Source organism: Zootoca vivipara, chromosome 4 (genome assembly GCF_965207765.1).
Source record: "Zootoca vivipara chromosome 4, rZooViv2.hap1.1, whole genome shotgun sequence".
NCBI lineage: Eukaryota > Metazoa > Chordata > Lepidosauria > Squamata > Lacertidae > Zootoca > Zootoca vivipara.
The window spans coordinates 92,702,977-92,729,922 of record NC_142587.1 but is presented as its reverse complement, the minus strand read 5'-3'; the positions used below and the strand labels follow the sequence as shown (position 1 = coordinate 92,729,922).

General features: G+C 44.3%; 3 protein-coding genes across 6 annotated transcripts in view; 1 reads left to right on the top strand and 2 right to left on the bottom strand.

The window, feature by feature from the left end:
* Window positions 1-2,131, bottom strand: part of PRCP (prolylcarboxypeptidase) — a 36,402-nt gene extending 34,271 nt beyond the window's left edge. Inside the window, exon 1 of the mRNA XM_035116077.3 lies at window positions 1,469-2,131. Coding sequence (XP_034971968.1) covers window positions 1,469-1,627 — 159 coding nt within the window. The 5' untranslated portion in view covers window positions 1,628-2,131. The remainder of the gene's footprint in view (window positions 1-1,468) is intronic.
* DDIAS (DNA damage induced apoptosis suppressor) lies at window positions 2,071-18,843 on the top strand. 2 transcript variants are annotated; one of them, XM_088668424.1, is made up of 6 exons: window positions 2,101-2,193; window positions 4,044-4,179; window positions 9,579-9,704; window positions 11,398-11,559; window positions 13,256-13,373; window positions 16,066-18,843. In XM_088668424.1, the coding sequence occupies exons 3-6, from the start codon at window positions 9,595-9,597 to the stop codon at window positions 18,550-18,552; spliced, it is 2,877 nt and encodes a 958-aa protein (XP_088524550.1). In that variant the 5' UTR covers window positions 2,101-2,193; window positions 4,044-4,179; window positions 9,579-9,594; the 3' UTR covers window positions 18,553-18,843. The 2 variants fall into 2 exon arrangements, with proteins under 2 accessions (XP_034972419.2, XP_088524550.1); XM_035116528.3 differs by lacking the exon at window positions 4,044-4,179 and having other exon boundaries at window positions 2,071-2,193.
* Window positions 18,844-22,291: 3,448 nt separating this feature from the next.
* Window positions 22,292-26,946, bottom strand: part of RAB30 (RAB30, member RAS oncogene family) — a 39,007-nt gene continuing 34,352 nt past the window's right edge. For all 3 annotated transcript variants that reach the window (XM_035115332.3, XM_060273908.2, XM_088668425.1), the window contains 2 exons: window positions 26,245-26,428; window positions 22,292-24,179 (listed from right to left, as the gene is read on the bottom strand). In XM_035115332.3, the coding sequence (XP_034971223.1) occupies window positions 23,929-24,179; window positions 26,245-26,428 (435 nt within the window). In that variant the 3' untranslated portion in view covers window positions 22,292-23,928. The remainder of the gene's footprint in view (window positions 24,180-26,244; window positions 26,429-26,946) is intronic.

Genomic DNA, 26,946 nt, shown 5'->3' with positions numbered 1-26,946 from the left:
GGTGGCAATTGTGTCAAGGAAGATTAGCTGGGCTAACTGAAGACACCTCCTAGCTTAAATAGAAACACCATACAGTAGTTAGTTGAAACCCAGTTGCTGGCTTTTGCTTTCGTGCCCTAGTTGTCTAGTCACTGCTGAAAAACAGAATAACAATGAGTTCATCTAAGTTTAATGTACGAAAGGAGCAGCCTGGGGCTACATAGCTGTGAAAAAGCACACACTGTCATTCAAACAGGGACCAAGCACCACTGGGAGATTACACCACCTGCTTTCCTGGAAGAACATTATGGACAAGGGTGAAGCCGACGTGGATCCATTGGCCACCCAAAGAAAACCAGCTGCAAGAAGCTTGTTTCACTCCCTGCCAGAAATGACATTTATTAAGCACCTTCCAACTGAAACACTAATGTGAAGAAGTATGTATGCATTTTTCCTCCTCCCTCCAAATCTCTTTTTCCTCTTACACATCTCTCTTTTTTTAGGACTGTGAGCTTGAGAGTCACTCTGGGAGTCTTCTTACCGGTAAAAAGGCAAGTACTTTTTAAGTATGTAAGAATACTTAAGTTGACACTGGGCCCCTCCAGTCACACTCATCCTGACCTCCTTGCACAAAAATTGTTGCAGAGGTTAGATTATATCCCATTTTTACTGAGTCTTCCATATTTGCTGAGCATATATTCCAATTTGTTTATGGGGCAGTTAGACAATACTGAGTATTCAACCCATCTCCATCCTGATTTATGTTTTTCCATGGCTCACTTATTTGCCCCACACTTTTCAATGCCTGTCACTTTTCAAACTGATTTTTTTTAAAAGGCTTATTTTTAAATGTGGCTCCGTTACACTAGGGCAGGCATCCCCAAACTGTGGCCCTCCAGATGTTTTGGCCTACAACTCCCATGATACCTAGCTAACAGGACCAGTGGTCAGGGCTGATGGGAATTGTGGTCCAAAACATCTGGAGGACCGAAGTTTGGGGATGCCTGCACTAGGGAGACAGGGAACACCGACCCACCTGAACTGCAGTTATATTGTAAATTCCTATTAATACTAATAAATTATCAATAATAAATTTAATAGTTTAATAATAAATTTAATACTATTGATTTATTGATTAAAATAAAAATATTGAAATTTATTAATTTATTCAGAAACTATTGTCATTGATTTAATAATATTGATTCATTTATTACGAATGGCAAACTATCAATGTTATTAATTATTATTAATGAATATCAATAAGAAAATTATTACAGTACTAGTATTATTGTTGCTTTTAAATATATGCATGTAAACTTTTGTCCTGATTTCCTGTCACTGTCCAAATTGGGGGGAAACTTTTTATTCTTTTGAAACGTGGCTCCGTTGCACTGCGGGATAGGGATCTTTGCCCCACCTGAAGCGAGAATACCTTTGCCAATGACTACTTTTAGATATATGCCTATCAGCTTCTTATTCCCCGCCTTACCTTCTGGGTGACATAGCAGGTGCGGTAAGTGCGGGAGTCATAGCGGAGGCCGGAGTCGGGGCGGGACGCCGTGTGGAGAGAAGTTGGTCCGGAGACGACGACGACGACGCCCCCCGAGAAGAGGCACACAGCCACAAACAACAACAGTGGAAGCCTCATGATAAGACTACCTCAGCCGCAAACGCACACCTCCCTTTTTATAGCTGAGCATCGTGAGGGCGGGGCCGGGGAAAGGGAGGGAGCCGGGCGCGAGGGTGCTCCTGGCTCCACCCATAGCCGGGAGGGGAACCAAAACCAAATCCGTTGAGCGGTGAGGGAGGGAGGGGCGGGAGGCCGGTCCCAGCTCGCTCTAAACCCCGCCCTTCCCCAAGGCGATTGGCTGGCGGAGGGGCCCCCCCTCATTGAAGGGCGGGAGGTCGGCTGCCGAGGCTTTCCGCGATTGGCTAGCTCGAGCGCGCAGGCCTGACCGTTGGAAGCAGAGAAAGCGCGTCGATTGGTCGGTGGGAGCGGTCGGGAAGGGAGGCCGGGCGGGGCTTGAGCGGAGATTGGCTGCCTTCGGCCGAGGCGGGAAAAACAGACCTTCTTGGCATTGCCGGCGGTGGCTCGGGTCTGGCGCTGGGCTCTCTCCCCCCCCTCTGATTGGTGCGCGACTCTGGTGTCGTCACTTCCTCTGGAGCGTGAGTAGGATGTGTGGTAGGGGGCGTGAGGGAGCTTGGAAGTCTGTGGTGAGTGCGGCGCTTCCTCTTCGTTTCTCGTCCCATATTTCTAACCAATGTATCTTTTCCCCCTCTTTGTAATCTTTCTTGGTCCCGTCCCCCCCGGCTCCTTAGTACTCCGTTCGAAATTTTTGGTGAAACACGGGTGGGTCTCGTGGGTCTCCCTCCCCTCCCAACACCCACCCCCGAAAAATATTATTAAATTTCTATGCCGCCCTTAATCTGAGGTTCACAGGGCGGTTTACAATATAAAAACCTAGACATATATACCGTAATAACAGACAAAAACAGTTTAAAAATCCATACAGTAGTTTGCTTAATCCAGTTTCCCAAAATTGGGTCTCTTCCTGTTTGGGGACTACACTTCCCATCATCCCCGACCTCTGATCCTGCTAGCTAGGGATGGTGGGAGTTGTAGTCCAAAAAAACAGCTGGAGACCCAAGTTTGGGAAACCCTGGTTTAATCAGCCAAATGCCTGAGAGAAGAGGAATGTTTCCTCCTAAATATACGAAGCCGCCAGGTGAACCTCTCTGGAGAGAGCATTTCCCAAATAGGGAGCCACTGCAGAAAAGACCCTGTTCTCATGATGCCTCCCTCCGGACCTCAGGTGGAGGAGGCATGCAAAGAAGGGCCCCACAGGATGATTTTAGGCTCCAGGTCAGTTCATATGGAGAGAGGCGATCCTTGAGGTACAGTATTGTGGTCCTGAGCTGTTTAAGGCTTTAGAGATCAAAACCAGTGCCAGTGGTTGGACTGCTACTGCCATTATTACTATAGTACTATTAATTCAATTTATATACCACCCTTTATCAAAAGACCCCAGGGTGGTATACAACATTATTTTTTTTTGCAGAACATCAATGATAAAAACATAAAAAGCATAGACAGATAATAAAATAGTCATCATAATAACAGTCCTCTCCCCTACACTTTCACAAGCCATAGATTATTTAATAGCTATAGGCATGGGTAAAGAGGAATGCTTTTGCCTGGTACCTAAAGACATTTAATGAAGGCGCTGGGCAAGTGTCTGTGGAGAGCATTCCACAATGGGGGAGCCACCACTCTTGTTGCCACCCACCCTTGTCACTAGGCAGCTCCCAACCCCCCGCTTTACCATTTTATTCTATTTATTTCTTTTTAAAAGTTTTTATTTCATTTTGCAACATGAAGGAAAGGAGGACTGTTGCAAAAATCTTGACTGCCATTGCATTATTCACCCATAAGAGCTTTCAGATTATTGTGAATGAAGAGGAAAATACATTATCACACCACACAAATGGCATACAAAGAAAGAGTATATACTCTACTCAAGGAGAACTCTCCAATGGTCCACCAAGAGGCTGGGAATGGCAGGAGTCCTTGTTTGCTCTTCCTGGCTCATGTAAGATACAAATGGTCACCGTACCATGTAAAAAAAGAAAAGGGGCTTTGCTCTTCCTTTAGCCATATGGTTTCATTTTGTTTCTTTAATGTATTTGTATTCTGTCATTCTCCCATGATGGCATTCATTATTATTATTTTTCAAAATATGTAAAATGTAAAGTAACAAAACCAGTAGCTAAATACAGTAAGCCTGCAATATATGTGAGGTTACATTCCAGGCATCATGGCCGTTGGGATTTTTTCCTGGGTGCCTGCCCTTTTTTCACCCCTAAAATTTTTTTTTAATTGTCAAGCAGGCAAAGCAGAATGTACACAAGTTAAATGTGTGTAGGCTGTGGGCTTACTGTGCATCAAAACAATTTTACAATCACCGGTACTTGCTTGCTATTTAAAAGGGCAAAGATTAAGTTGTACTAGTTAAAAACGTATAAAGCACAGAACTTTCCCCTTTCTTTAATGTGTTGTCCTCCAGGCACCCTTTTCCAGATTGACTCCTCTGGCAAAAGACATTCTAATGTGCACATTCTGCTATGGATCCCCTGGCTCATTGCAAAGGATTCTGTGACATGTTTTAAGGCATGCCTTAAAGTCCTTCCAACCAAACCCAGGTACAAAATAATGGCTTGGCATTGAGCTAGTTTCCTCCCTCATGGGTTTTATACACTAGGAAATTTGCAGTACAGTATAACTACAATTGGCACCTGCATTACTACAGACCAAGGATTCCAATAGCTTAAGGCAGATCCTCCAAGTGTCTGTATTTTCCAGGGACAGTTCCAGATTTACAGAAACCATCCCAGTTTCTGATTTGATCCCAGAATGTCCCTCTATTCCTTAGAATGTCCCTATTTTTAATCAGAGAAGTGTTGGCGGGTACGGTAGGACATCTCGATTTTTGTCAGAGAAATGTTGGAGGGTATGATAAAGTGGGGATGGCAACATTTTTGTTGCTGCTGCTGTGAAATAACTGCAAATTTGAAACCATTGTACCTCAGCTGAAAATCATGTAGCAATCCACCAGTGCATCCAAATCTGCCTGTTGGACCTCACTACATGCTCACTATTCCCTCTGCCTGTTGGACTTCACTACATGCTCATTAAAGCATACACAACACCATCTTGTGGTTGTACACTGCAGGGGAAGTGTACAAGCTTTCTTTCAGGGAACCTCTGACAAACTAAGGTTTATTGGAATGTATACAACAATCAACATATTACTGTATTTTTATTTTGAAATGGATTTTGTAGCTTAGGGGCCAAAATGTCTGTTTAGTATGAATGCTTTTTTATCCCACACTGACTTGATGGTTGTTGCAAAGCTTATTTTTATATTTATATCGCACCTTCCTTCCAAGGAGCTCAGAATGACTGGCATACATCATCTCTTCCCCCTTCCCATAAGTTGAGGGATAGCAACTTGTCAAAAAATGCCCAGAGAGCTTTATGACTGAATAAGGATTCCAAGTTGTGCACTATTCTGTCCACTCCACCATAAAAAAGGTAAAGGGACCCCTGACCATTAGGTCCAGTCGTGACCGACTCTGGGGTTGCACGCTCATCTCGCATTATTGGCCGAGGGAGCCGGCGTATAGCTTCCAGGTCATGTGGCCAGCATGACAAAGCTGCTTCTGGCAAACCAGAGCAGCACATGGAAACGCCGTTTACCTTCCCGCTGTAGCGGTTCCTATTTATCTACTTGCATTTTGACATGCTTTTGAACCTCTAGGTTGGCAGGAGCTGGGACCAAGCAACGGGAGCTCACCCCGTCACAGGGATTCGAACCGCCGACCTTCTGATCAGCAAGCCCTAGGCTCAGTGGTTTAACTACAGCGCCACCTGGGTCCCCCCACTCCACCATACTGTCTCTTTAAAACACATAGTATTGAGTGGTTTATAAAAACGTAGAAGCCATGTCAGGAAAAAAAGAAAAGTGTAATTTCTTACCTAACATTTTGCTTCTCTGCTGTTCTTGTGTGCACTTCCCTCATAACATCTCCCAATCCACATATTTCTTACAAGTCACCCTACCAGTTTATTGAGTGTTAATTAATCCAGAATTACTCAAACACAGCTGGTTGTGCAGTCACAAGCAATAAGGTGTATTAATACCCTGAGGTAAATTAGGCAGAAATATGATTGCTCCAGAAGTACTAGATTTAAGTTGCTGCACCTGCAAGCTACATCTTAGCAGCTGCTTGCGCCCATGACTCTCATTAGCTTTATTCTTGCAACATTAAAATCAAGTTTAATTTTGCTCTTTACCCGAGCTAAAGTGGTATTAGTCCTTTGTTAATCTTTGCTGCTGTGCAGTCCAGGGTTTAAGTGCTTGAGTTGCAATCCTCATTTTTATTGTGTTTCCTCTAGTATTGATATGTTGCCTTTCATAACGAACCAGGTGCTAGAATGCTAGTACTGTATAATCCCCAGGGCGCCAGTTAGAAATAGGGTTGGGGGGAAAAAGAAAAAGCTTCCAGCCAGCCTGCCGAGACAAATAATTTAGCCATATATATTAGTTCAGTCTATCTGCAAATCCTTGATAATTGTTTTATTTAATTTTGTATACTTAGGTGGTTTATTATTATTATTAAGCAGTCTGTACATTTTTCTAAATAAAATAAATGAATACATTTAAGGAGAATAAGGCTACTAGCCACGATGGCAGCACAATATATCTTTGAAGACCAGTTTCTGGGGAACAGAAGTGGGAAGAATGTTGCGCTAATGTCCTGCTTGTGGACCAGTTTCACCACTGTGAGAACAGGATGCTGGGCTTGATGGAAATTTGGCCTGGTAAGAACATAAAAAGAACCTCCTGAATCAGCCTAAAGGCCCATGCAGTGCAGTATCCAGATTTCTAAACGCAACGGCACTCTTTACCTCTGTGGTTTCCAGCAACTGGTATTCAGAAGCTTACAGTCTCTGACAGTGAAGGGAGAACACTGCCATTGATCCACTTGCAGGGTTCTTCTCATGTCCATATGTTGTTATTTTTATTATTTTATTATTTATTCAACCTATACACCACCCTATAACCGGAGGTCTCAGGGCGGTTCACAACAAGACCACAACATATAAAATCAAACCAAAAGCAGTAACCCAATAACAAAAGCCACATTCTTAAAGGGTGTTGGATGTCAATAAGCTCAACCAAAGCCTGGTTAAAAAGGAATGTTTTTGCCCTGTGTCTAAAGGTATATAATGAAGGTGCCAGGCGAACTTCCTTAGGGAGAGCATTCCATGGACAGGGAGCCACTACAGAGAAGGCCCCCGTTCTCATGTTACCACCCTCCGGACCTCTCGAGGAGGACCGGGTAGGTTCATATGGGAAGAGGTGGTCCTTGAGGTATTGTGGTCCTGAGCCGTTTAAGACTTTATAGGTCAAAGCCAGCACTTTGAATTGGGCTAGGAAACTAATTGGTAGCCAATACAGTTGGACCAGGATCGGTATAATATGCTCAAACAGTCTCGCTCCGGTGAGTAACCTGGCCGCTGAATTCTGCAAAAGCTGGAGTTCTATACGTACTTCCGTGGAATGTTTTGAGGAGGAAATCCTTGTGATGTAAGTCTGCTTCAAAACTAGAGGGCTGAAATCTGTCTACAGCTCCAGCAGCTGAAAACTTCATACTTCACCAAGATTTGTTTTGGGAACATGTAAATGCAGAAACCAACATGACAAAACCAAGGAAGATTCTTGTACCATTGTAAGAACTAACACTTTTATCATAGCATTAAATCTCTGGTCCTAAACCTCCTCCTCCTCCTCTGATCCTAAACCTGCCTTTTGGGATATCTTCAGAAGAAAAAGCCAAGGAGTAAACTCTACACAAATCCAGAGTGGAGTCCCTAAGATGGATGGCATCTTGTACGTCTCCTTCCAGCAATTCCTGCAGCCAAGCTGATGCCAAATGTATTGCTCTACTTTCCTTTGGACCATATCAGCAAGGCCAAGAGGGGGGGGTCTTGTCTGGGCAGCTGTGACGACCCGTGTCCCACTCTCTCCTACTATCACTGCGACACAGGAATCCAGAGGGGAAAACACCCACCCTCTGCTCCTGCCGCCTCAAAGATAAACCCCTTTTACTGATGGGTTTCTTAGTAAGGAGAGCCTTCCAGCTTGCGTGACCTGGTACCTTAAGAAACTCTAGGCTGTCCCACGGAATAACCCCTTTGCCTCCAGTAAAGGGTCTCCCTCAGTTGGATTCCCCCACTGTAGAAGTTTGCCCTAGGCACTCTGGCAACTTCTTGGCACCTCAGGTTACCCTTCTAAGCCTCCTCCGTGTAACTTCAGGACACAAACCACCACCTCCCTGCCTGAGGTGAGTTTGGCCCTCTCTTGAGTCACCACGGCTGTGAGTCCTGGTACCTCGCTGGAAAAATACAGACGGACCTCTTGTTGGCAAAAACAGAGATGAAGTTTTATTGTGTTAAAAACATAAGTGATTCTTTAACGTGTCATTTATTAATTAGCTTTGTTCCAGTTGTACAAAATAAACTCAGTCAAACATTTAACTTTAAGTTTTCCTAGCCTCTTAACTGTCTTCATACAAGCCACCACATAACATCACACCACACCTTCCTCCCTCTCCCTCCTAACTCACCAAACCGACACTCCCTCCTTTCAAACCGGGCACAGTCCCGCCCCCATCAGAGTTCTATGTCAGTCAGGCTGGAGGTGGGTTAACTCTTTGCCAGCCGGGCAGGAATAAACATTTTAAAAGTGCTTCAATTTGTCACAGCAGCCCAGGACCTGCATACACACTGGCCAGGCTTGTGCCTGGAGAGGTCACTTCAGTGCTGCTAACACAACGGTTTGACTTCACCCCCAGAAGCACATTCCATTGTCCCTCGATACAGAAGGATGCCAACAATGTCCATCAGGATGCATGAAGTAGTGACTTAAGACTTTTAAAAAAAACAGGAAAAAGGAAAAGAAGGCAGGGAATACAAAATATATAGAAGCAAGAGTGAGGAAGAGAGATGAGATTAACAAAACAGAGTGGGGAAAACTTTCCTGGTAAATGTAAATGTACAGCACAATTGCTGAAAATTTAGGTTACCCTGAAGAGCAATGAAAGTAGTCAGAAAGTAGATATTAAGGCTAACTGTTACATCTTCCTTAGGTTATTGCTGTACAGAGGCCCTTTCTAACCAAAACTGCTTTTCTTTTGCATTTCTGCACTGCAGGTGCTGATCTTGCATTCTACTCTAGCAAATGAGTCACTACTAAGGCATTAGCCAGTCCTGTAGACGAGTAAATCCATGTTATTGGTGAATGAGCTGCCACAGTTCACTAGAGAGCTTCGATGGCTCTAGTGTAGCCAGTCCCATCCATGTTTGCTGTCAGTGTTGATCAGCCGGCCATTGATGTCAGCAAGCTCTTGTTTGCAAAGGAACAATATAGAGCTTACTTTGATTACCCCTTTGTAGCCATGTCCTTACCTGTTTCGCACCTCACCTCACATCTTATGTCAGGTGAGGGGCCAAATTTGAACCAGTGCTGGACCTAATTAGGCCTATGAGCTGGAAGTTGCCAACCCCTGGCTTTGGCAGTGGAGCTAATTACCTGTTGCACTCCATGGGCCACACTATAGGATGATTTGTATATGTAACTACAAATCTACAACCTGAATTACTACATATCAAGGACTCTTAACAGTCTAAGTAGTTTTTATTTTTTATTTTATTTCCTACCAGCCTTCCACCGTGAGATCCTAGGGTGGATTACAACAATAAAAATAATACAATATTAAAATCAATTTGAAATAAATTATATTCAAGAGAATTGGGTCCTAATATATGTACATATATGTGTGTATCAAGTGTCAAAGGCCAGGGTAAAGTGCAAACAATAAAGTTTTTTGTCAGTTAAAATAACAGAGTCAGAATTGGTGGCTGCTATACTACAAATCACATTGAGTGGTGCATGTTTAGGTTTAGAAACATTCACACTGTAGGAATGTGAGCAGACTTGGTATGACTAACAATAAACTATGTTGTCTCTTGGTAGCTAACCCTGGGAGCACATGAATGGCAGACATCTCCTGGCTGCTTCTGTAATTTCTGTCCAGAACTCCAACTTTGTGTATCCTTCATGTCAAAACTGCTTTTCCAGGCTACTCCTAGATTTGAAGAGGTAAGTCCACTCCAGAGCACTGATAAATTTGAACTACCGTCTAGCACAGCTGTGGCCCTCCGAATGTTGGGCTTCAACTCCCATAAAATCCAGCCAGCATAGCTAGTGATCACAGATTATGGGAGTTGTAGTCTAATAACACCTGGGGAGTCACAGTTCAAAAAGTGTGCAATGAATTCTCTAGGCCTGGGGTCAGTGTGAAACGACATTGCTTCCCCACTTACATAACATTTGGAGCTATGTGGCAATGGGTAATTTGCATACAAAATTCACATGAACTTTTATTATTGATTGATTGAATTTACTCCTATACCCGGAGGTCTCAGTCTGCTTGTCATGCGACTGAGGCTTGCTTTGCTATAGTGGAGACTAGGCCATGGCACTATAGAAGTACGTACAAGACTTTCATCAGCCATTATGCGCTATGAGGCTAACACCATGTAGTGATAGTTAATCATTTTGAGACACTGATTTAACTGAGATAAACTTATCTGGCCATATAAAGTAAATGGCAGTTTGTGGGCATTCTCTAAAGGTGGATGGGCATTCTCAGCCGGGGGGCTACAATCTCTTGCTGGGCAAGCTTCCAAATGCAGCATACCAGTGGAGGCAAAAGTGGCTGGAGCAATGGGATGGGATTTAGACCTTTGTACGGTAGGCTACATTCCAGCCATACAAAAGCCAGAGATTTTCCTTTAAATGGCCACACGCACAACCTTCAAGCAGGCAAGTAAGAGGACTTGTCACAGTTCAAGGACACCTTCCAGACAGGCATAGCATCCAAGGTCATGGAGCAGGGTCAGTGGAGGAGTGTGGCCTTGAGACAGTAGACTAGAGAAAGTCCTAAAGGCCAGATAGCGGGGCTTCATTCGATCCTCAGACTTGGAAGTTTGTCACATGGGGCAGCAGAAGGCAAATGCCAGGTGAAAAACTGAGTATTTGGAACTGCAGTTGATCGATTTGCCACACGGGGGAGCTGCATGGTTCAGCGGTATGTGATAAGTGAAGCCTAGTCCAGAAAAGCTTCTGCTTTTAATAAATCTGTTAACATTTACACTCTAAAGTATGCCAACGTCGTTTCCAGTAATCTGTAATTCTTCTAACACAAAATAGATTAATTCTCATCTTCAATTGTTCACCGAGTAGCCCACCTTTCATTGTGGTGCATTGCCAGGTTTAATTCCCCCTTTAGGGCTTGATCTGAAGCAGGGCATAGCTCTGGCTTCTAAAGGGTCAGCTCTCGTTTTTTAGAACATACCAAATGACAAAGAGTGCACACAGAGTATATAACTGCAACTCACAGAGTGAGTCTCCCATACAGGATTGTTTCCCACCGCTTCTCACTTATGAAATTAATTTGTCTGTTGCAGATGGGGACTGCCTTTTCCTAACCACTTCTGTGAGTTCGAATTTGAGCTGAGGTTTGAATCCAGGTTTCCTCCGCTCAGAACCTGTGAAAGCAGGTCGCTTTTGCCATTTTTATTATTATTTTTCCTAAGGCAACAATCCCAAGTACACTTACTAGGGAGTAAATCTAATGGAACTCAGTGGAACTTGCTTCCAAGCAAATATGCAAAGGATTGTGCTGTTAGATTATTAAGATGACAGGTGATTAAAGACTTAGGTTGGGAAGCTGGTATGCACCTGCAATATTTGTCAGCTTCCAGTTGCTTTTCATCTTGTCTTTTAACAGGTACAGTTGCCTGAAGTGTGGCTGCTCAGGTGACCCTAGGGAAGCGAACTACAGGTATCGACTCTCACTAGAGGTAGCTGACACTCGTGATGTATTTGAGGTGACAGTATTTGGAAGCTGTTTGGATACTTTTTTTGGAGTGACAGCAAAAGGACTGCAGAGGTAAGGAATGCAACATCATTTCTCTGCTGAAAATGAGTGTGTCCCACTCCCCCCCCCCCAGTACGTCCCAGACTGCATGTGATGTAATTATGTCTCTAAAAACAGTTGCAGTGCATTTTGCTGCTTGGATACCAAGCTGGTATTTATTAATAGGGGCAATTAAATCTATGCAGCTATGAAATTTGTGGACATTCAGCAAACCTAGCATATTCTAGTGGGGTGGATCCCTGGACAAATCTGGAGTCAAATCCCCTCTCAGCTTTCCTAAAAACATTTTTAAAATTGATGTTTGTGTATATAAACATCCATCTGTAAGATGAAAGAAGAGCAAACAATGACTACATCTTGCCACCTAACCCTGATTTCAGTTTCTAAGAAAAAGGGAGCATGCCCTGCATTTTAAAAAATGGCAATAATCAGTCTTTGTCCAGAGAATTCAAGCTCTGCAGTGCATGTGTACCAGTGTGTTACACCGAGGTAAGTTGGAGCGAAGCAGGTACAGCATAATGTAGCATACTTGAGTTAAACTGTCTTGCAGGATTTGCAGAAGGAGATGAGCCACTAATGGACAAAAATGAAAGGCTCTGATAACAGTCAGAGGCCATGAGAAAATGCTTTTGTGTTCTCAAACTTTTATGCTTTATAAGAGAATGCTGATTTGGACCAAGGTTTGAAACAGTGGTGGGGCCAAAAACTGTATTTTTTTAAAAAAGAAGCAAAGTAAAGATTCTCAGGAGCCCTGATTGCTGCTAACTAGGCCCAGATAGCAGTCTCATCATATGACTGACTTCTACAGTATTTCTGATACTAAGCCAGCCTTTTTAGCTACCTGGGAGCCATTTAAAGCTCCTCTGAGCTCTTTTGGGGAAGAGCAGGGTGCAAGTGAAATAAATGATAACCAAAGAATTATCTGAGTTGACTGAGTTGCTCAAATTCCTATGTGGACTTTGGTACTCATCTGCCCCAGCTGCAACAAAACACATCTCTCCCACATTGGTCTCTACAGCACAGCAGGCGCTGCAACCTTCCAAAAGCTTGAGTTCATCCCCCAGAGGCACAATCCTCCATCGTCTCCCGAGACAGACGGATGCCAACAACAACAGCTCCCTAATTCATAATTTTCAAGCCTTTTTCAGGTTTCAGTGTATTCAGGCTTTTGGTTCATCTTGTCCAGTATTTACAAGTATCTGCTGTAACTGAGAACAGCTCTCAAAGGCCCCAGGTAAAGATCTTTGATAAACCTGGGAGACTGTCCCATTGTCCCAAGAAACCTGATTCATACAAAGGAGATGGAAGAAAGGAGGGAATGGGTTTCCTTTTTCACGGCAGGCCTGAAAAACCTGAGTTCAGCATCTTCTATTGTACAATGATTGAGGGAGGCATTAAAATTTGAATACAATGGATGCTGTCCTTTTCTGATACACAGGCAGAAATTTCCACGTCACATTTTCAACCTGATAATACATGTGCACAAACAATCCTGGGTGTGTTCATTAAGGCTTACTCCCAGGTAAGGTTGCACCCCATAGTACAGTTAGTGATGTCCTGGCTATTTGAATGGAAGTGCATTTTGCTAAATTCTCCTGTAACGTGTAACACAGCAATATTATTTTGACACTTGGACCTTAAATTCTTTATAGGTCTCAGAAGCCAAGCAGTATCCTGTCAGTAATTTTTTGTAACACTTTTATTCAAGGTACATTGAAGAACTGAAACAAGAAGCAAGAGAACCAGACAGGGATGCAGTTCCGGGTGTGTTATTTCAAGCAGTTGAAACATGCTTCCTTGGGAAGAAATTTGTCTTTGGAGTTAAGGTAATTCACCCCCACCCCGCCAGCATGTTTTGCTCAAAGAATGCACAACTCATTCTTGGGGGAGATGAGAATCATTTGGGGGGTGAAAGCTGCCAAATTTTGTGCATGACTGCCTTATTTCTATAGTTCACCCCCACCCCCCAGATGTCTTGGAACATTTTTAGCATCTGGGGCATTCTAGAGGGTGTGGAATAGCTGCCCCAAGAAGCTGAATTGTTTGAAATGTAGAAAGAGAAATAACTTGCTTCTTCATTATATCAATGGCAAGCCCTACCCCATCCCCTGCCCAGAAAAAATCACTCGTCACCCAAATCCACACACACACCCCAAAAAATGTCTACATGTGAATGGGGTGAAGAATTGGAGAACATTTTTTTTGTTCTGCGCTAGTTACTTCACAATTGGTATTTTAATTAAGGCACCAAACATGAGATTAGTATTTCCTACAGTAAAACATTAACATCTGCACCAGGAAATCAGTATGGCTGTATTTCAAAATTAGAAGAGGAATGGGAATTTGTGTACAGATCACTTTGCCTCCAAGCAGGAACATAGAGGCAGTTACCAAAAATGAGGCTTGAATTTCTCGATCCATAAGGTGCGAACAAATAATATATATGCCTCCAGCGTTCTGACTTTCCCAAGTGATGGCTATGAGACCATCCAGTTCCAACTGCTAAAAGTAAATACGTACTATCAACAGCTCCTTGAAGCGTGTTCAGATATTTTCCCGCTCCCCCTTCAATCAAGGGCACAGCTCCCAGGAGAGGTACAAAATCAAATCACTGCAACAATAATCCTACTTTAGGCTTGCTGATTTTTTTTTATTTTTTCATTTTCAATCTCTCTGTTTAACAACCTAGAGTTGGAAATAGGTAGACTGTTTGTGATCAGAGAGAGAGAGAGAGAGATTACTGTCAATTTGCACAGATATCCTCTGAGTTTGGGCATCTGCCTCCAGATGCCTTACATGTGAGGAATTGTAATGAGCAGTATTGATGAGAATAAAGCTGCTTATGAGGAAGGGTCTCTTCCTCAGAATATCTATTTTGTGACTGTTAGATTCTAGGAAGAGCAAAAACCAAGGCGTCCTTCTCGCCGAAGTAAATCTGTGTCTGGGGTACACCACCTGAGGGTGCAGATGTGTGCTCATGTGACTGGGGTGGGTGGGTCTACATAATTGTTTTCCTAACATGCTAGTTTCCTATATGCAGAGACTTTTTAATATCAGGGATGAGTCATTTTGAACTGAATTTGCCCCTTACACTTGTTGTCGTTGGAAGAGATTTGGTGCTGGGCTTGCTTTAGTGCCCTCATCAGTTTGTGGTTTGGATTGACCCTCCTTGTACTATAGACAGGAGAAAGAGTCCTGCCTTGTAAACTGAAGCATTTGGGTTCAAAACATGGAATCCCCTTACAGCAGGCACACCAAGTCCTAAGGACAGAGGTATCTTCTTCAGCCCCCTCAAAATCTCCTGATGGGGCCAGGCCCCCTCCATGTTAAGGGGCAGCTGAGGCCTAGTGCAGAGTGCTTTCGTGGCTGACTCCTCCTGAGCACAAGAGAGGAAGCCACTCCGCACTGTGCTCCGCAACATTATTGTGCACATGACATCACACACATGATGTCAGACACATGCCACAAGCCAGGTCCCCCTAATATTGGGCACAAGACAGCACGTGAATCCAGCCAGCTAGCCTCTCCTGCTATTTTGTGGTTGAAAAGAACCCTCCACTGGTTGTAGTTAGGTGGAGAAAGTGTTTCTGTATAAACTACCTCTTGGCCCTTGAGTACTTAGCAGATGCTTACTAGGTAACTTAAAGTATGGAGTTGAAGGAACTTGAAATTTCAATCTTGTGTATCTGGAGTTTTGGAGCAAGGGATTGTTTCCCATGGCCCCATGGGTGCAACAATCTGGGCAAAATTTGTGATAGAAATTGAAGTTAATGAGAACCTTGTCTGTCATAAGAAGCAAAGGTCCAATATCAAAGAGTAGCTGTAGGTTCTCAAGGGAGAACAGCAGTGTCTTTCTGCACAGATTGTGGTCTTGTCTCAGTTTAGACACCCCTTCTGCTGTTCCTGACAGTTTCCTCAACTCTGCTTGCTAATATGCAAGAGTAGCTTTCGGGCCTTCCTCTTTGTCCTCCTTACCTGAAATCCTAATAGGTTTCACCTCTTCTTGACTGTGATTGCAACCCCACAGATCTAGCCCAAATCCTTATTCAGTCACAGTCCTGCAACTCAGTTTCCAGTGCAGTCTGTCTAAAACAATAAATATCCTCCTTATTGACGTGTGGATACCAAATAAAACTATAATGTTGTTTCCCAATAACATAACTTTAAAGAAAACCCAGGTGTACCTTGCTGATAGACATGCATATGCAGAACCCAGGTGTACAACTGCCATAGGTGATGATGAAATTGGGAATGTTTGCTTCAGAACTGAAGCATTTTGTCTTGGTGCATTTCTGCTGGACTACAACCCTCATCATCCTTGGCTATTGGAAATATTGGCTGGGGCTGATGGGAGTTGTAATCCAACAACATCTAGAGGCCCATAGGTTCCTGATCTAAAGTAATCAGCTTCATGAAAGTGATTGGTCCAGGTAAACCTCTTAAGGTTTTGAGCTATGAAATAGAAGCACCTTCTTGTAAAGTATGCTAGCTGATAGAGCACCTTCTATTATCTTGCAGGATTCTGGTAAGCAGGATGGCACCGGCTCCATGCAAAATGCCTGCCGAATTGACAAGAACTCCAGAGCTCTCACTGCCTGTCAGATGGTTGTACCAAACTCTGGTCTTGTGGGCTGCACTGTTATACAGTACCTCAAGGAGCTGCAATGTTCTTACTCCAAGCATAGCCATGGGGGCTTCTGGCCTCTTGACCGCTTTGCAGCAGTTGATCAACCAAGCAGAGAACTCAGTGGCCTGCATGGCTCTGACACCTTGGGTGCAGTTCCATCAAGTTGCATAAATATTCTTTCAAGTCTCTGGCCTCAATCATTTGGACTGACTTCCTCCTGTGTTTCTTCAGGAACAAGCGCTGATCTTGTAGCTCTAAGTACAAGCAAGGCTGCACAGGATGAGCCAAACTTGGATGATAGTTCAGTTTCTTTGCATAGCCTGTCAGTTTTCAAGCCCCAGGACCGTAACCTGACTGTGAATACGAAAAAAGAACGGAAAGATAAGAAATGTCATTTGCACGATGTCACTGAAAAGAGTGAAGCAGAAGGCTATTCCTCATTAAGAAGAAAAGACTGCAGATCATTGCTGAGCCCATTAGAATTAGAGGAGAGAGACTCTCCTCTGAGAAAAATTAGCACCCAGTGGAGCAATGGACATGAAACATCATGGACCTCATTCCCACCCCAGGCATACGATGGATCTCTTTCCCCCCTTGCTCCATCTTCCAGTTGCGTTAGAGCAGGTGGAAACTCTCAAGAAGCCACATGGCTTTGGGATGAGCTGCCATCATCTGAAAGTTTCAATGAATTCATTGCCAAAATTGAAAACGACAAAGCCGTGGTGTTGCCAACAAAAGCTGATGTTTTGGAGCATTTCCCCAGTCAGGGTGCTGATGAATTCCATGGACCCTTTAAGCAGTCGTCTCCCAAACCGGGCATTTGCAGTGCCAATTTCATTACCGAAGAGTCAGGTGAGAAACTGAAGAAGCTAGCTGGGAAGATGGAAATGAGCAAAAAAGATAATTTCCCTTGCCACCAGCTGAATCTTCCATGCTTCAGAAGCAACAGATATGACAAAGAAGCCTCTTATACCTCTTCACCCACTGAAGAAAAGGAAAATTTGGGGTGTTGGTCCAACCAGCACCCAGATATTTCACCTTGGTCCACCCTAACTGGAATTAAACGTTCTCATTCAAAGGGAAGCTGCCTGTCATCCAAGGAAGGAGTTGGCCAAGATGTCAGTAGTTGTAAGAGTCTCAATTCCTGCTCATCTACCAGCAACTGTCTCAAAAGCCCTTGTTTACAAACCAGGAAGACTACCCACTTAAACTGTAAAGGTGATGGTAATTTAGACAAATGGGAAAATAAAGGAAGTGTTGGCGATCAGCTAAACCAAATGGCTGATCTCACAAACACCCAGGAACAGGGTTTCACCCCGGCAACTTGTGAAAAAACAGACAAAGTTTGTGAAAAAGAGAGAGAGTTGCCCTTAGAAGTGCAAAATTATCATTTTAGAGAGGCTGAGGTTAGCGGTTCCGATTGCCCTGAGGGTAGTTACAATGCTTCAGCTGATCTCTTTGATGCTAGTGCCAGACAGGCAGAAGCCACTGTACGAATGTTCAACTTGTCACAGGCTTTCTCTCCGCAGGAGGGCACACTGAACAAGAAGTGTATAAGATCTGAAGCCATGCTGAGTGAGCAAGATGCTAGCTGGAATACTTCTTGGCATGGACTGTCCTTACATAAAATGTTCACTACGCCTCCTCGGAAAACAAGCACCCCAGTTGCTGGTTCCATATCTGAGTTTGAGCACAGCCTTGCAGGTACTCCAGGCTTTGTACCTGATTCCCAGTCGACTCCCCTTTCCAGACCTTGTCGACAAGTAAGCCTCCCTAGAGGGAGAGAATCCATTCTTGCCAAATTGCCACGGAATAAATTGTCTTGGATCAATGCCAGATGCAAAAGACCCAGGCCTTCCTTGAAAAATTATGTAGCGAAACAGCTTGTCAGCAAGTTCCCACAATCTAGAAGGTCGAGCGATGCAAATTCTGTTAGCATCAATGCATCTGGTCCTCAGCAGCTATCTATCAAAGGAAGTCCAGCCCAGGGGCTGTCTGAAAACGATGATGAGGAATGGATTCCTCCGTCAGATAAAAAATGGATGCATCCACTTGCTTTCCAGAATGAAAAAACTTTGAGGAGCGATGCCAGTTGCCAAGTTGCAGAGGAGTCTCCTCTTTCTGAAAACAAAGTAAGGTTTGTGATTTCAAAGTCTAATGTTAGCTTAAGGAAGGTGGAATTCATTCATAAAAGGCAACAGGCGACAGAGACTAGATTTGAGGATGGACCTGTTCCTGAAGATGGTGTTCATCTCAGACAGCTCATGAATGAATCCCCCAGCTCCTCTGCTTCTGCAGACGTCAACGAGCCAGGCCCTTCTTCCACGCCTGGTAGCGTGCATAACACTGCAGATTGGTCTTCTGAACTGTTCATGTAATAAAACTGCCAGCTCTCCTGCTTGGAGGCCACTTTGTCAAATTCATCTGCTTGTACGTAAGTTTCCTTCCAAAACATCCTTTTTGGTCAGCGTTGTGCCTTTTGACATGTTCTCAATTGTAAGTAGTTTTCTGAAGTGATTGTGCAATGGGAAAGGGCTATTTTGAAGGGGGAAAACACTGTTATGAATCATTGTTTAAAAGTGCCAAGAGGAATGTCTATTGGACTGAGCATTAAGTGACTATTTGCTAGAAGACAAAATAAAATGTCTCTGGGTATTTTTTTATCAATAGCTTTGAACTGGTGACTGTTCTACTGATGTGTAATATAGAGGGCAGCATAAGGGTACAGAGCCATAAGGCCCATGTGGCACACGAGAGGTGATTTGGGTAGCCCCTCCAGTGCTTACAGGCAAGCTTATGCTAAGCTGTGTTCACTCTGGGGCCCACCTTCAGTGGCTATTCCACCAGAACCTTTATTTATACCCCCATGATAGAATCATAGAATTGTAGGGCTGGAAGGGTCCATAGGGTCATCTAGTCCAACCCCAATCTTTTGCCCAATGTGAGGCTCGAACCCACGATCACGAGATTAAGAATCTCATGCTCTAAATGCTGTTTGCAGCGAATATGGCAGAAGATAGGCTTTGCCCTGTTTGGAAGTGTATCTGTTCTAGAGGACTGGTGAATAAGGCTGCCCTTCTGCACCCACTTACATGGAAATAGGTCCTGTGCCATTGAACTCAGATGTACATCTGAACAGACACGTGAAATCAATTCCACGTTTTTTCTCTATGCAGCCTGATCGTGTAAATGAGTGGTAGGGAACCTGTGCCACTTCCTGATGTTCTCGGGATACATTCTCCATCTCTGGCTATGCTTTTGGGGGCTGATGGGAGTTGATAGTCCAACAAGACCTGGAGGCCCAGATTTTTCAACCTGGTTTGAGAGAAGGCAGAGGCATTCCCTTCATTTCTGTCCAAAGGAAGAGGGTTCGCAAAATCCTTGTGAACTGAGCTGTATCTCTCATCAGCACTGCTTCCTATGTGCATTAGGAGGAAAAGCACTGCTGGGTTTTGTGTACCTACAGTCATGAATATACAGATTGTTTATTGGTGATGAAATCTAGGATGCCCATTTATAGTATACAATGGTTTCAGGATGACCATTTACAGTATGCACAGGTTTCTGTAGCACGCCACTAACTTGTACAGGATTTTCAGTACAAAATTGGGGGAGGGGGGAGAGAAAAGCTGCTTTGAACAATCGAGGGGAAACTACTAAAATGGAAATAATTGCGGCTGCTCTGCTCTACCAGAAAGGAGTTTTTTGGGCCTTGGTGTGCAGCTGTGGGAAATGAAAGCAACATCTGGAATGCAACTCTTACAAAAACCCAGGAATATGGAACAATACACCGCTGATTGATCCATCCAATGCATATGGTTAAAAATGGATGCCTTGACACAATGCGCTACTTGCTTCCAGTTTGCCTTGTGGCGTTCCAAAAGCACATCTTTTGGGTATCCAAATGTGTCCAGAAAGCTTTTTTAGTATTCCTGCAACTACTCTGACCATTTGCAAATACTTTTTACCAGGAGTTCTGCATGTGTACAGCTCAAGAGGGGCAGTAGAGGAAGAATTAACGGTGTGTCCTAGCAGTGTGTCGTGACACATTAGTGTGTAGGTCTGTTGTACGAGCAATCTCCACGATCCTCCCAGGGCTGGAAAGGGGTTAGTTTAACCTCATGGTAGTAAAACTGAATTACTGCGACATGAAATAATGCATGTCTAAAAAGTGTCTCGGGACGCAGGTGGCGCTGTGGTCTAAACCATAGAGCCTAGGGTTTGCTGATCAGAAGGTCAGCCGTTTGAATCCCCGCGACGGGGTGAGCTCCCGTTGTTTGGTCCCTGCACCTGCCAACCTAGCAATTTGAAAGCATGTCAAAGTGCAAGTAGATAAATAGGTACTGCTCCAGCAGGAAGGTAAACGGTGTTTCCATGCGCTGCTCTGGTTCACCAGAAGCGGCTGTCATGCTGGTCACATGACCCGGAAGCTGTCTGCGGACAAACGTTGGCTCCCTCAGCCTATAGAGCGAGATGAGCGCCACAACCCCAGAGTCGTTTGCGACTGGACCTAATGGTCAGGGATACATTTACTTTTAAAAAGTGCGTCACAGACATGAAAAGTTTAGAAAGCTGAGTTAAGGGCCAAACTAAAGTTTTACCCAGTCCAGTTTAACTTGGTCATGTTCTAGTTACAGGTAGGTAGCCGTGTTGGTCTGAGTCGAAGCAAAATAAAAAAAATCCTTCAGTAGCACCTTAAAGACCAACTAAGTTTATATTTTGGTATGAGCTTTCGTGCGCATGCACACTTCTTCAGATACACTAGAAACAGAAGTGTCAGACCCTATATATATATACAGAGGGTGGTGGGGGTGGGTGGGAATGGGTGATGGGAGTGGTAAACCTGTAGATGGCTGTTAATGGCTGCTGATGGCTGCAATTAGTCCTGGGGGGGGGAGCAAGGGCTGAGGTGCTAAAGAAAGCTTGATCATGCATAATGAGATAAGAATCCGATGTCTCTATTCATCCCAGGTGCTTCCATGGTTTTAAGCTTGGTAATGATTTCCAATTCAGCAACTTGTCTTTCCAGTCTGGTCATGTTCGTTAATATAAATAGGTCTACTCTGAGTTGAATACCACCCTATGCATTCTTCATTTCATGGCAACTCCCTTTGTCTGTATTATGCAACTCTCCACATAAAAATAAAAAACCCCTAGGGATATATTTGATCTTGCCACATGTAGTTTGACCCTGTAACATTCATTTAAAATCTCATCTCTTGTGTGTTTCTGCTGTAGTGATAAAGGAAAATAGGAAATTGCCTTACACCAAGTCAGACTCCATCTAGTTTCTGGCTGGCAGCAGCCATCCAGGATCTCAACACAGGTCTTTTCCATCACTTGCTACCTGCTCTTTTTCACAGGAGATACCACAGAATGAACCTTTTACCAGTGATTTATCAGTAAACTGCAGTCCACTCCATTTATTTTGATAAAACCTTGTAGGGGGCAGAGGAAAGACACACACTTTTTTAAAATGTCGACTTTATTCTCAAAAAAAGGCTAAAACTTTAGCAGCTTCTTTTTCAATGCAGAAGAGATCGCCTTGTTGGTGATCGGGCACAGCCTCCTAGAAGCACCTCGAGTAAAAGCAAGCCCTCTTTAAACAAAGGGTTAATACGCAAAGCGCATCATGTATCCATGCCTTTCACATGTTCCCCTTTCACCAGGGGATATGCACCTGTCCAGTCCCCAGCAAACAGCGGCCATTCTTCTTCTGCACATAATTGAACTAATTAATACTAAATACAGAATAACCAGCGAATTAATACTAAAATTACAATCCATTGCAGGTCCATCATGAACCAGACAGTTCGCCCTTCCTTGCAGGGTAAGCGAGTCAACACCAAGATCTGAGGGGGGAAAGCTGGCCATCTCTGCCCCTGTGATTCTTCTTCCAGCATCCAATTTGCAGAATCTGGTGCGTTCTTTGAGCATGGCACAAGAGGTGCAGTAACAATGGAGACGAGGGCAGGACACATTTCACACTGCTTCCAACTTTCGTGGTTTGGGACTGAGGGGAAATGCCCAAGCCAACGGTTTCACATACAGATACACACGCACACATACAGTTGAGCCCAGGAGAGTGCAGCGGACAAATTAGATGAACTACAATCGTGAGCCTGCAAGCGACTACATTATAAAGGAAGTCTTTTTCACATTGCAATTTGAATTCGCTTCTCGGGAGCTACAGCTTTGCAAGATGGTCGCAGCCTCGGTAAAGATCAGAACATGCGCTGCCACTTTTTTATTCCTAAAGCATATAAAAACCCTATGAAATTGTGCGCTCACTTCCCGATGAGAAATACATTTCCACAAATGGATTTGAGTCCAGTACCGTGGTGGCGGCGGCTGCTTCTGCTTTAATTAAAAGCACGCTCAGTATCGATCCTTTTGCAGACTGTACTGCTGTTTTGGATAGCTATTATTAGGACTGATCCTGGGGTTTTACTCCTTTGGTAAGGTCTTCCTCACTCTTTTTTACATTTAGCAGTGCACACCACATGTGGCATCTGTGCTTAAAGTGGACACATGGATACATTTGGCCAGCCCCCCCCCCCGGCAAAAAAATCTCAGAATCCTTAAGTGTTGTAATATGCCTTTAAACAGACAACTCTATATTGCTGTCCAATTTCCCAAGTTACCCAGCATCCCAATGAGCCATTCCTGGAGCTATTTCTGCTAACTCCTGAAATAATTGACTATATTCAAAACGCCTTTATCGGCTCACTTCCGTAAGAGGGAAAGTGGGAACAGAAAGCTCCACTATATGCCAGGATGGTGCAAGAACGCTGATTTTAATTGCAAACTTCAGAACACTTATTTGTTAAGGTCAAGTTCGCAGAGGATTTTCAATACTCCTCTTTAATAAGCTAAAACAAACTCTTTCAACCCACAGAAACGGCATCCAGGCAAAATGAGGCCCATGGTATATTTGTTTCTACCAGCAAAAATGTTTTTTCCCCAATTGGTGCTTCCTAGTGAACAGTTCCTGGCTTCTGTAAAAAACGGAGCGTGCAGTAATGGGATCACATCTAAAATTTCGCCTGGGGGGAAAGTTAGCAAAACTATTAGTACCCAAAGAAGTGAGAGAGCCAATCTCCACTCTTGTTGGTTTCAAAATATTGGCATTTCTATTTTTAACTTCCATGTCGATGAAAGTGTATGGACATGAGAGGCATTAACACTTATTTCCCACCCCCCCAAAAAAGAAACATGTTTTCAAGAGCTGTGCCCTAAAAACCAAATGATTTGGGCCATAATCTATAATCTATATACACAGGTCATTGCTTAGCTGGCAGGTCATGACAGCTGCATGATGGCTAATGTGCATTACACTTATTAAAAGGTCCGGGGGGGGGGGGGGAATGGTGCAAGAGAGATCTTGCATTACTCGGCAATTCCAAGGAAGTTTTCCTAGTTGCTTCCTGGAAGTGAAATGAAGACCTGGCTTCCGCTTGCCATCGGATACCTAGAGCACCCTTGTGAATCCTCACCACCTCCAGATTACAGGGGAATTCACATTTATATATATATTTATGTGTTTGTGTGTGTATATATCTTTAAAAAATTAAACCAGGTTATATTTCTGCTACGCTGACCCCGCAGGCGAAGTGGCCAGCCTGCCATGCTTCAAGGTTGTGAACCTGATGACATCCGCCAGTCAGATTGAGTTGAGGTGGCAGGAGCGGCCTTTGTCAAGACAGGCCTTCGCGAGAAGGAAGAGTCATAACCCTCGGAGGCTCGACTGGTTATCAGTTGAAATTGCAGCAAGTCAAATAGCTGATACTTTTCCCTTCCCCGGGCAATGGGGATTCCACATTGTTCACAAGCGTGTTTTGCCGCGCTTCGCCGATCAGCCGGCAAGCCAAGTCGAGAAAGAGTTTTTCCACGTTATCCGATTCTTTAGCCGAAGTCTCCAGATAGTACATGTCTTGGGCTTCGGAAAATTCCTCTGCTCTTTGTTGGGAGACTTCTCTTTTATCCGCTAAATCAATCTTGTTCCCTGCGTAAACAAAGCAAACGGAGGAGATTAGCTTGGCTGCAGGTAGCAGAAACCAATGAAAACTAAAAACAAAACCCCACCCTACAGAGCAGTGGAGTTTGGTCCATTAGGATGAATGGGCCACTGACCCACCAACCCTCAGCTTCTCCCCACCTTGCCTGCCTTATAAACCAGCCCGGGCTGCTGGCTTCCTCCTTAGTCTCAGCCATGGGTGGGCAAACTAAGTCCTGGGGGCCGGATCTGGCCCAATCACCTTCTAAATCCGGCCCGCAGATGGTCTGGGAAGAAACATGCCTTTACATGAGTAGAATGTGCTTTTATTTAAAATGCATCTCTGGGTTATTTGTGGGGCATAGGAATGCGTTCATTTCCCCCCCAAAAAAAAAATATAGTTCGGCCCCCCACAAGGTCTGAGGGATAGTGGACCGGACCCCCTGCTGAAAAAGTTTGCTGACCCCTCTCAGCGTTGCCTTTGTAAAACTCAGCAGGGAGGAGGGGCACAAAACCAGAATTAAATATCTCCCACTTCCAGATTTGTCATCCACACCCCACCTTCCCAGGTATGGGCACTACCGCAACCTAAAGGGGGTGGGCAGCAGCTCTGCACGCCTCCCATTTTCTCTCCCTGTCCCTTGTCCGTATTCAAGGGGTAAATGTGTTTCATACTGTTAGGCTGCAGGCACAAAGCCAATGAGAAGCAGCCATTGCAGCTGGCCAGCTGCCCTAACTAAACCTCCCAAAAAGTTGATAACTAGCTCATCTTGGAATGGTGGAACTGTAGAGTTGGAAGGGACCCTGAGGGTCAGTTAGCCCAATCCCCTGCAATGCAGGAATCTCAACTAAAGCATCTGCCTTCTGTCATCAAGTCCAATTATTTCAAACAGGAAAGAAAGCCTGTTGTAGTTTTATATATATATTTAAAAAGTGGTCAATATATTTATATACAATCCCTGATGCCTATTTTGTACCCCTGTCCCAACACCCTTAAACGACTGGAAGAGGTTCCTTTTCAAATGGAGAAGATGCGGCCGAGGATGGGGAATTGTCAAGCCAGTGAGCCCTCCTGGGAATGGTGTGTGTGAGAGAGAGAACCACATTACTTTTCTGGGTGATCAGAATAACATTTCAGTGCCGAAAGAGCAGGTAGATGCAACCAGGGGTTTCTGAGCTACAAATGGAGGCTGCAACAAAATATTGCTGTGCAGGATACTCCAGTTCTGAAGACTCCATTTGATTCTCCCTCCCCATTTGCTCCCCCAGTCCTCACAAAGAAAAGCATTCCATGGCCACTGAGCTAATACATTTCTCATTCAGCTATGTTTTTGGGGAAGCTGTTTCTCCCTTCCCCTTTTGCACTGTTTCCCTAAAGGATGGTGTGGTTTTTTTTGGGGGGGGGGGTGGTACGGGCAAATCTTGGGGTTTCCCCGAGCCTGCAGATGCTTCCTTCCTGTGCACAGATACTGGTGTTTTGCCTGCGTAAGCAACGTCAGTCACCTCTGAACACTGGAGACGGAAGGCGTGGTCTCGTGCGGTATTTCCAATTGATTGATAAAAGATGAAATGCAGCTCAGCTGCAATCCTGAGACTGGGGAGGGAGTCCCCTTAAATGAGGGACTTGCGTCCAAAAAAATGGGCATGGGGAGCAGGCTGTTTGGTTAAGAAAACGCTGCAATTTGTGGGCTTGCCAACAAGACATACAAAACTCGTAAGAGAGGTGAAGCCTGGAAGCCTAGACTCTCTTTCTCCTTCCCTTCCCTGCTCTCCTTGGAAGTGACCAGCTCTGTCTGCATACAGCCTCTTTACTACTACAATAATATCTGCCAAAGGCAATCAACAGCTCTATAAAATTGCTCCGGGAGCCGTTTGAGACCTTGGGCCTCCATATCCTTGCTAAAAATCGCTGGCATTAAACATAGCGCAGTGCATAGCTGTGTTCAAAGGCGGCAGGCCACACATACCTCCCTTCTGCAAATGCTTCCAATGGCCCTGTGCTCCGACTCCCCCCCCCCAACTCTGCCACCCATGGATTTGCTATTAAGGCTCCCTTTGCATCAATGCCTCTTACCCACTAGGACGGTGATGACCTTATTGCTGGCGTACTGCTCTATCTCCCGCAGCCACTCTGGGAGGCATCGGAAGGACTCTTCACAGGTGATGTCATAGGTCAGTATTAATGCATTGGCACTGCGATAGTAACTTTGAGTAATGGACCGAAATCGCTCTTGTCCTGCCGTGTCCCAGATCTGCAGCTTTTTTTTTTCCAGGACAGGAGAGGAAAAATGATTGAGGTGGGTGGGTGGGAAAGAGAAAGTGACTGCATTAGTACAAAATCCTCATTTATAATGTCTCAATGACCCTAATTACCTTCCTGAGAATGTCTCAGCGTAGGCAATATTTCTTCCGTATGCCACCCAATAAACTCAACCCTGTTTTAAGAATGTCGAAAAGTGCCTTGCTGGATCTGTTTAAAACAAGGTTGTATTACATGTCAAGAGGCCCACGGCTTCACCCCGAATATTATTAGGAGAAACGGAAGGGATGGATCGCTCTCTCTTAGCTCCTTCCATGATTCGTGCTGATATAAACTTCTATCGTGCCTGGTCTACTTTATGACACAGAACAGAGACAACCCTTTCTACATTTTGAGATTTACAAGAGGAGGCATGAAGCTGAGATGACTCTTGGGCTTGGGTATTTTGGGGGGTCAGGAGGGTTGTTGAGAGGGGAGCTGTTGCTGTTAATAATAATTTTTGTATCTTTATTTTAG